The following is a 10408-nucleotide window of genomic DNA, read 5'->3' on the forward strand; positions in this document are numbered from 1 at the left end:
CATTACTACTAGCATATGAATGCATTATTTATGTTGAAAGATGTGAAAGAAATGACACAGGCTTGCACAAATTCATCATTTAAAATAAAACGTTTCACTTTCGCTATCATTGCGAGAATAGGCTACAATATGGAAAATGTTCCCTTTCAGTCTGATCGGCTCCAAACATGTATGGGATTTCCTTAGCCTGTGCTACACCTTTCCAAGAAGTTTTGTGAAAATTGTACCGGGTATCTTTTGCGATATTGTTAACAGCCCTACCTCACCGCAGTAGGGTGCAGTAAATGGAAGCTTTTGATAGCGCACGCCACTAACGAAAAACGGAAAATCACCAGCGTTATTTACGTTTGATTACATTTCAGATACGTGTTGGTTTCCTGTAGGCCTAGTATAGCGCTTTATTCTTTCTTTATTTTTCTATGTCCGAGTATTGGGGGGGACATTTTGGTCACATTTGAATATTGGGGGGGACACGTCCCCCTCAATGTCTATGGTGACTACGGCCTTGATACACACACACACGCACACACACACACACACAGAGAGTGGCAAAATGATTACTCCCTGCGAGTAGTAGTGATCTGTAATCCACACATATAGGGCGGGGAGTGGGGGGGGGGGGCACGTGGAGTGCGAGCAGAGCAACGTAGCGCAGTACTGTGCATGCCGAGCATCATGCAGTGCGTGCAGGCAGAGAGAGCAGGCTTGGGCCGCCGCCCCTCCACTCGTATGTTTACTGTCTGCGGGGAATTTTAATCACATCCCATCTTTCGGTGAAACAAGTGGAGATTTGCCGCTAAATCGTTAACTCTAAAGCGCTTTTTAGAGGATAAATTGATGCGGGGTAAAGGGGGGTGCGGTTGGGTGGGTTGGATTTGGCTGAGCTTGTAAATGCAAAAGAGGGGGAATTCTGCGCTGCACTGTGGACGGTATGGTAGGCGGCAATTGGACGGGTTTTAAGGTTTTAAAATGTGAGGTTTAAAAATAACTGTTTTCTCTGGACGGTGCTAAGGCCGCGGCCCTGTCCAGCAGCCGCAGAGACAGGCCAGAGTCAAAGGTTAGTGGGGCGAGGATGAGACGGCAGCTGCGACTGGGGGGGTGACCACAGGCCAGGGAACAACAGATCATGGAAAGACAGAGAGAAATAGAGAGAGAGAGAGAGAGCAGAGAGGCTGTAAAACTGACACAAATGTAGATAGATTTTTAGCAACAGCAGATCTGGGCCCTCTCACCACCACCCTAAAATGTGGCAACAGATTCATGTTTCTCCATACAGATATATACAGAGACTGACGTACGTGGGACTGCACTCTCCTCTCACTGTATAAAGGGCTGCAAATCTCACCAATTAAAGTGAGAGTCTTTCATCTCAGGCACGGTGGTAAATGGGTTTTAAATGGTTTTCTGTTTTTAGGAACAGAGCATGCTTCTCTGTCGACTTATCATGCCACTTTAGTGGCACTTCTCTCTCCAAATAGCTTCTGCAGACAATCATGGTGTGATTACATGTAGGACACAGAGGATTAACTTTGTACACAGCCTACTTTATATGACTGACAGACCTGCCACTTATGACTGTGAGAAGGCTGCTCTATTATAACAACTTATAGACCCTTTCAACAAGGTAAACAAAAACAATGCTTGAACGTTCTATTTGGCCCTCAATCTACTTCCTCTGCATTAAGATAACATATGGAATGTTAAAAAGGAAGTCTTGTGGGGCCAACTATGATGCTGATAATGGAACTCTCTTGAAAGGGTCCATAGGAGAACTCCCACCATTTTTCACACATAATTCTGTTTCTCTGGGCCACCAAGTAGCCTACTGTCAGTACCAAAAAAATAAAAAAAATTCTCTCTAGTTGCTGCAGCCAACAGCTAGAGCAGCCAGGCAGCTACAGTGCTACACTGTGCAGGCATCTTTAAAATCGGCACTGTTTACATAGTACTGTTGGCCTTCTTATCACCTCAGATATGTCTGCTACTATTCATACTCTGTGTACACTGTGAGGACCCTACATGCCCAGTACAGGAACAAAAGAGACAGTTTGGAGACAGACCTTGAAATTGGCTCCTCCGTCTCCAAAATGCACTCCAGAAAAACATCTGAAATTACAGTATAATTCATACCTCGCTTGGTGATTTTAAGACTTTCTTAAGGCTTTTTACCAGCACCTCAGGCCAACGTTGGTGTTGCAGGGTTTAATGTGTAAACTGTATCTCTGTGGTTAGATCCTGGCACATTGGTTTCATTTTTCCCCAGCAGCGGATTTATTTTGTCTCACATAGTTCTCCTTTGTTCTCCTCATGCGTTTTATTCAGGTTTTGTTTCATGTTTATGTTGCTTGTCCACTTTGTGCCTTGCTTTGTTTTTCATGTACAGCCATTTTGGCCAGGTTTCTCTCCAAAGATTTGGATCATCAATCTCTTAGGGACAAAACCTCATAAAAATAAAAAAGTTTTAAAAATCCATCCACTGATCAAGCTTTGTTACACTGCCAAAAATCTAGATGACAGTCTAAGATCTTTAACAGTGGGACATCTGAAAAATTTCTTCAGCTGAAAGACTTGCCACTCTTCTAGACACAAAAGGTCTTAAAGCAAAGGATAATTGACAGTGATTTAAAATTTAAAAGCCACATAAACCAATAATTAAAGCATTTTACTACTAAAACATTGCCAAACTTAAAGGAGTTTTATGTCAAAACATGATTTAGAATAAACTAAGTCATGCATTTATTGTCCGCAGAGTTGATTACTGCAATGGGCTTTTCACAGGCCGTCCGCAAAAAGACCATCAAACAGGTTCAGGAAATGCAAGATTCGGCAGCTAGGGTTCTGAGAAAAACTAAGAACTGACCATATTACTCATGTTGAAGTCCCCGCACTTGCTTCCAGTAAGTCACAGAATTGACTTTAAACCATTAGTTCTAGTTTATAAATTACTAATGGTACCTAATTACTTTTCAGACTTGCTTCAGTAGTACACACCACCCTGACCTCCCAGGACACAGTTTTGGAACCAACTTCCGGATGACATCAAAAAGGCCCCAACTGTTGGCACTTTCAAATCTAGTCTTAAGACCAAACTGATGCTTTCAGATGTTAATCAGCGGCACTCTTGTTTTTATGTCGTTTCATTATTCTATATTATGTACTTTACTTTTAAAACTGTTTTTAAACTATCCTTTTAAAATCCTTTTATGCTTTTATTTACTATTCTTTGCTTTTGTTTATGTGAAGCACATTAAATTACCCGTGTATGAAACGCACTAAATAAACTTGCCATGCCTGATAATCATTTCGTGGTGACTGACGGGCGGTATTATTCACATCCCTGTGAGAGTATCTGACTGCAAGCACGTCCAACATCTGCGAGTCAGAATTTAGCACAACACTCAATACAAAGCTATGCCATATAAAAAAGGAAGGCTGGATCCCAGCTGGGGCTTCAGGCTCCAACAAAACTCCAAACAAGCCCCGGAGCTGGTGCGGTCTGGCCTGAGAGGTAGGTGTGGGCGTGGGGGGGTTGTAGTAACTTCAGAGGAGCATTTGCATTTTGAAAGGATCTCTGCTCTGCTAGGAGGGGGGGGGGGGGGGGGCGTCCCGGCCCGCGTCCGGGCTCGCAGCAGCCTGCCCGTCGTCCGCTCTACCGCCCAGAGACGTGGGCGTGATATCACAGAGATTAAATGGCAGCCATTCAACTCCTGAGGTGGAGTTTGAGCTAAGGAACATGACAAGTGCCCCCCCCCCCCTCCCCCCTGCCTCCCCCATCACCACCCCCCTGAAGGCTGGTAGGTCGTTTCCAGCCCATAACGAGCAGTTCTTAAAACAGTCTTTGTTTGGACTCCGCAGGGGACTGCGGAACAGCGGGCCTGGGTGCCCATTTCGGATACTGGAAGAGACCAACAGCTTAGTCGGCCAACAATATCAGATTAATCCTGAAACTATACAAATTTAGCCAGTGTGTTGTGCAGTTAGTGGCTGCGGGATTAGGGTTCTGCAAGCCAAACACACCACCCCCTGTGAAATGGAAGCGTTGTTAATGTATTCGTCTTCTCAGACTCTCGTCTAGAGTATCACAGGACAAATTGTACTTTTCCATTACGGACACCAGTCAACTCAAACGCTGGTCAAAGCAGTCTGTGTGTGTATGTGGGGGGGGGGCATCATTCATCGAACACACATCATTTTCCACAAAATAGGTTTGTGGGGGGGGCATCATTCATCGAACACACATCATTTTCAACAGGGAGTTTTTAATGACAGAGCAACAGCTCCCCACTATGCCAGGGAGAAAGAGAGAGTGTGAAAGAGAGAGAGAGAGAAAGAGTGTGAGGGAGAGAGAAAGAGAGTGTGTGTGTGTGTGTGTGTGTGTGAAAGAGAGAGAGAGAGAAAGAGAGAGAGAGAGAGAGAGAGAGAGAGAGAGAGAGAGAGAGAGTGAACGTGAAACCCTCGGACACATGCGGAATGCTCCGGACTCCGTCCCGACCACCACTGTAGCCGCGGAGGACAGCAACTCCGCCGGGACACATCAGAAAGTCTAATTCGAGAGTAACCTTACACTGGGCCCTCATTAGCATAAGCACACAGCTATTTGACTTAATAAGATAAGCAAACCCCCCAGGGAGGCCAGCTCACCCCACCCACACATCCCCATCCAGCCTCAGCTTAATATTCATGCCCTGGAGTGGTGTGCGGGGCCTGGCTGGCAGTCGAGTGCTTTCTGTCAGATAACAGTCCCATCACATAAGCGGCATATGAGTGTATCGCATTTGCCCGCCCACAGCACTCCTAGAAAAGGGGTGGTCAGGAGCAGTTGAGATGGACACATATTTGGAGAGTGGACATTCTTGTTATCACACATCATAATAGTAACAATCTCACAAATCTCAGTAGCTCATGACTTTTTTCTATATTGCTGTGCCAGGACTTATAAAAATGTTTATGAAAATGATGCTGGCAAACACGTCAATGTCTCTTAGCAAATTATGTCCATATGGTGACAGCGGTGTGTGTGTATTCATGAGACAGAAATCTTCTTATGAACTGTGTGTGTGTGTGTGTGTGTGTGTGTTATGTGAGTAAGTGCATGCCTGAGTGAGTAAGTCAGTGTGTATGTGCATCACAGTCTCAAGAGTCTGTCGTCTCACATTTTTAATCCTTTCTTCCTCAGGTCCTCTTTGGCTTCCTGGATTTGTGCCTGGAGCTCCTTGGCGGCGTCCTCACAGTCGTTGAAAGTAGCCACCCGGTAGCCCACTGTGGCCAGTGAGTAGCAGCCAAAGGCCACCAGCAGGTACACTGGCATGGGCCACGCCACCTCCCGGTACACTGGTGGCAACCTCAGGTCCAGCAGGTCAAAGGTCACCAGTCCCCAGGCAACGCCGATCAGGGACACCCCAAACAGCCACTCCAGCAGCTTGGTCATGATGGGGTTATTTGTGGGACAACACAACTATGACACTAGACATGCCCCCATAAGACAAGAGAAAAAAAGAAAAAGATAATTTCCAGGTGAATCCAGGGACACAAATAAAAGGAATGGCAATACAAACACGTCAGCTTTTGCTTGGGTTAATAACGTTACATAAATGGAGGGCATCTCCATCAGCAGTAGCTGAAAAACAGCCAACAGGTGAATGAACGACAAATCCTTACATCACCGTGCACTGACGCATTACATCAGGTTAAAGAACGGCAACGCCTCGGACTGTGATTAACCAAATGTACGTCAGTTTGTGATGAATTAGGCTACAGGTCTGTTATTTTCAGTAAAACTTGTGGCGAGATTTCATTCAAAGAGCTGACATTACAGCTGATGTTGCTGTAGGCTATAGCTAAAACAAACCAGCACTAGTTAGCGTTTTAGCGTATCTCTACAGTGAAAGCACATTTACTGCTTCCATGTAATCTACTATAAAACACATACACAGATAAGTAGAATATATTGCATCCTATTTCAATATAAAAGCAGAGAGTTAAAGGATTAATCCGATTTCTTACCAGATAGACGAAGCCAACTCACCACTTCTGGTAGTGTCGCGGTCGCAAGGTAATGACGTCATCGAAACGATTTATGGGAAATGAAGTTAAGCGGGATTACGCAGTTTCCTGCAATGTTTTCTCTCTGGGCATAATAGGACGATGACTGGTCGGGTGAATTTCTATTCTAATATGCTTACGACTTCTTTTTTATGTGTCTGTTTTTAAAAGCTTACTAAAGTATGAGTCCTGAAGGTTTGAATGAGACAAAGGAATTCATTGCACTTTTAATGTTAGAATAGGCTATTTTACATGGTCGTCATCTGAAGGATCAAAAGACCCAACCACATTACTCTATATTAGTAATGGACATGTCTGTGTACTCCTATCGTCAGGAAATGAAAAAAGCTGCAAAAGCAGCTGTTGTGTTTGCTCAGAGCACCATGTCACCATGGTTCAGCGTCTCTGAAGGTGCCGCAGGTCATATCCGCTCATTCAGCGGGATGAACTCCCCGTGCCCAGCAGCATGTGAGGGCCGTGACCCGCCTAGCGTGTACTTAAGAGCCGGGGAGACATAAACATTCCCCGATAAGAGGGGGCAGGACGATTCTTAAGAGGCTCCGAGACGTAAACATCGGCCACTCAGAAAATTTGAGAGTTATTCTTAGTGACCCAGTGTTTATGCTCGTGCGCTGGTGTGTTACTATGAGTGTGCCAAAGAGAACAGGTTGTGCAGTTGCCCTTCCCGTGTGTGTGTGTGTGAAAGAGAGAGCGAGAAAGTGTGTGTGTGTGTGTGTGGGGGGGGGGGGCACAGGATTGTAAACCTATACATGAACCTATGGGCCTATCTAAAATCAATAGGTTTGATTATCTGCACAAGCATGTGCTATGTGTTCCAGTTTGCATGTTATGCTTTTACATAAGCTCATTGTGTGTCAAAGGCTGAATTAGACATGCAACAACAGAACACTGATAACTCTGAATACATAGGCTATGTACAAAGAGTCTTTACATTGCATTGCTCATTTGAAAGACTATTGCGTGGGTTCGTCTAGTCATCATTTCTGTGAGTTTGTCAGTCATGTCAATGGGCCTATGTGGCTACTGTCTATGCACAGTTTGCACACACGTTTTGGTCCCGATCCTGTGTGAGGTCAGCCTGTGTGGACATGTGGGAAATAGAGATGGATTTAGGAAGACAGAAAGAAGGGAAGACAGAGAGGAATGGAGAGATAGATGGAGAGGGAAAGAGGGGGTGATGCCAGGCGCTCTTGTATGTAAGCGAGTGTGTTGGTGTGGGCCCGCTGGGATTGGTAGCATTGGCTGTTGGCACTGTGTTTCCCTGCCAGATCTTGTTCCTCCCCCCGCATACAGACACACACACACACACATACACACACACACACACACACACATACACACACACACTCATATACACACACACACACACAGACACATGCACACTCCACACACACACACACACTCTCTCTCTCTCTCTCTCTCTCTCTCTCTCTCTCTGTCTCTCTCTCACACACACACACACCCTCAGACACACACACACATGCTCAGAGACATACACAAACACATGCGCGCACAGGCTCACACTCTCACACACATTCACACACACACTTACACACATACACACACACACACACACACAGGGAAGCTACACCCCTGTTGAGAACCTGGCAGCCTCAACACACCAGCCTGCAGCAAAACAGGGGAGCGACAGAGTTGGGGGAGGGAGGGAGGGGGGGGGGTTGTGTTGTGTTGGTTGTGTGTACATCACGGAAGAGAGAGACAGAAATGCAGGGAATAGAGAGCAGTGTAGCTGGTAGAAAACAAAAGAAGGAGGACGAAACGGAGGGATGAAGCAGAGCACAGAGTGTGAAAGACAAAGACAGGGCGAGGCAGTGATGTCATAGAGGCGAGACGAGATGAGACGCACTGAAGGTGGAGGACTGGAAGAGGAATGGAGAGAAACCTTGGGGAGGTAGAGAATAGAATGAAGACAGGCACAATGGAGAGTTTGGAATAGGACGTACAGGATCAGGGACAATGGAGGGAGAGAGAGGACACACATACACACACACACACACATGGGAAGGTATATAGATGGAAGCATAGTACAATGAGGGAGCGGAATGGGGAGTAACTGAGCTAAGAGTGTGTGGGGAGTGAAAAGGCAACAGTGCGGTGACAGAGATGAAGGGTGGGGCACGGAGTGAGGAGTTCTGGGGGTCAGATGAAGAGATAGAGAGAGAGAGATGAAGAGAGAGATAGCGAGGGAGATAAAGAGAGAGTCCAGGGGAGAGGAATTTGGAGTAGGGGAGGACCAGAGCCCAATGGCTGAGGAGAGAGAGGGCCATGGGGGAGTCAAGAGGGATGGAGAGAAAGAAAAAGTCCAAAAAAGAGGGAGGGAGGGAGGGAGGGGTGGAGGAGGAAAAAGGAGTACAGGTGCAGGCTGAACAACTGATGACCTCAGTCCTGCATTAAAACCAGATGCTTGGTCAGACTCTGGCATTGCACCTCCCGAGAGATATTACGCCAAGAGTCTGCAGAGACCTGAGTGTTTGTGTGTGTGTGTGTGAGTGAATGAGTGACCGAGTGAGTGTGTGTGTGTGTGTGTGTGTGTGTGTGTGTGTGTGTATGTGTGTGTGTGTGTGTGTGTGTGTGTGTGTGTGTGTGTGTGTGCATAAGTGAGAGTGCGTGTGTACAGTCAGTAACAATAGAGCTTGGCTAAACAAACAGGAACCCTATGTTTCCTGAGCCAAGGACACATGCCCTTTCCCTCTCTCTCTCTCCCTCCCTCTCTCTCTCCCTCTCTCTCTCTCTCCCTCCCTCTCTCTCTCCCTCTCTCTCTCTCTAATGACTCCCTCCCTCTGTTTGTGTCTCACACATCGGCCAGTAAGGGCGTGTGTGGAGTGGGGCGTAAGGCTATGATATGATTATCTGTTGTCTGTGTGTGTGTGTCTCTGTCTCCCTTTCACAGACTGAAAAATGGTTGTGCAAAATGTGCTACAACCCTCAGTGTGTGTGTGTCCATGTGTGTGTGTGTATGTGTGTGTGAGAGAAAGAGAGAGAGAGTATGCATGTGTTTGTGTGTCTGCATGTATAAGTAAGTAAGTATAAGTATATATACTCTTTTTATCCCGTGAGGAAAATTTGGTCTCTGCATTTATCCCAATCCGTGAATTAGTGAAACAGACTCAGCACACAGTGAACACACAGTGAGGTGAAGCACACACTAATCCCGTGTATATGTGTATGAGTGTGTGTGTGTGCATGTGTGTGTGTATGCATGTGTGTGTGTGTGTGTGTGTGTGTGTGTGTGTGTGTGTGTGTGTGTGTGTTTGTGTGTGTGTGTGTGTGTGTGTGTGTGTATGCATGTGTGTGTGTGTATGTGTGTGTGTGTATGTGTGCATGTGTGTGTGTGTGTGCATGTGTCTACAAGCCTTATAAGGTCTGGTGCTCAGACTCCTCTGAGCAATAGCACACCTGTTCCAGCTGCGAGAAGCAAGCGAGAGAAAGAACGAAAGAATGAAAGAATGAAAGGAAGCGACAGAAGGAGGGCGTGAAGAGGCGCGTGTTTTTCCACTTCTCCGCCCTCGCTCCATCTCCTTCCTGTGGATCCTTTTGAAATATCAGCTGGTGCCACTTTCAGCAGACAGGCCTTCTGCTTCTTCTCCCACAGTGCAGGCAGGGCTCTAAAAAAATACCCCCTCAAACTCTCAGCTCCCTCTCAGTGCAGGGCTCTGAAAAATACCCCCTCAGACTCTCAGCTCGCTCTATGTCTGAAAAATACCCCCTCAAACTCTCAGCTCCCTCTATGAAAAATACCCCCTCAAACTCTCAGCTCCCTCTATGTCGCTTGGCCTGCCATCAATCCGTTCTGTGTTTTGCTTGTTCACCAACTCATCAATGTGTTATGCCAGCGTGAGTGCATCCACGCGTAACTGAACTTTGTAGGTTCAGTGCTCACGCAGAGGTTGGGGGGGAGGGGGTTGGGGGGGAGGGGGTGTGGGGTGTGTTATTGGCATCAGAGCTGATTGGTCAGTCGGGGCTTGGCCCGCGGCGGCGTTTAATTGGACTGTACTATTTCCAACCTCACAGGACTCGAGGGCTGGGGTTGATATTTAACGAGCTAATGTGGGTCGCCCCCGTTCTGCTTCAGTAAGGGGTCGAGTGGGGGGGTCGGGAGAGAGGAGTGGATGGTTGCCATTGGATGCTGGGATGACATTTGTCTAGACAGTGTGCCTTGTGCCTGGGCACTGTGAGCCTGGCATTGATGCAGCCAGGCGGGATGTGAGGGGTTATGGTCAGAGGGGGTCGAGATGGGGTTTGGATGGGGGGTCTTGTGTCCTCAATCGATTGGACATGTGTGCATCAGCTAATGAGCCAGCAGCCACTGATGATCCACATTCCA

The 10408-nt window shown here is 46.8% G+C and overlaps 1 protein-coding gene across 1 annotated transcript; it reads right to left on the bottom strand.

Annotated features, from left to right (window-relative positions):
- Window positions 1-4242: 4242 nt before the first annotated feature.
- dpm3 (dolichyl-phosphate mannosyltransferase subunit 3, regulatory) lies at window positions 4243-6049 on the bottom strand. The gene is made up of 2 exons (XM_076300903.1): window positions 6004-6049; window positions 4243-5463 (listed from the first exon to the last, which is right to left on the bottom strand). Exon 2 carries the CDS (start codon window positions 5426-5428, stop codon window positions 5150-5152), a length of 279 nt encoding a protein of 92 aa, XP_076157018.1. The 5' UTR covers window positions 5429-5463; window positions 6004-6049; the 3' UTR covers window positions 4243-5149.
- Window positions 6050-10408: the final 4359 nt, after the last annotated feature.

The sequence above is a fragment of the Alosa pseudoharengus genome, unplaced genomic scaffold, assembly GCF_046254945.1.
Source record: "Alosa pseudoharengus isolate Yale_2024_CS ecotype anadromous, Long Island Sound unplaced genomic scaffold, YU_APseudo_1.1 YU_APseudo_1.1_scf_23, whole genome shotgun sequence".
Classification (NCBI taxonomy): Eukaryota; Metazoa; Chordata; class Actinopteri; order Clupeiformes; family Clupeidae; genus Alosa; species Alosa pseudoharengus.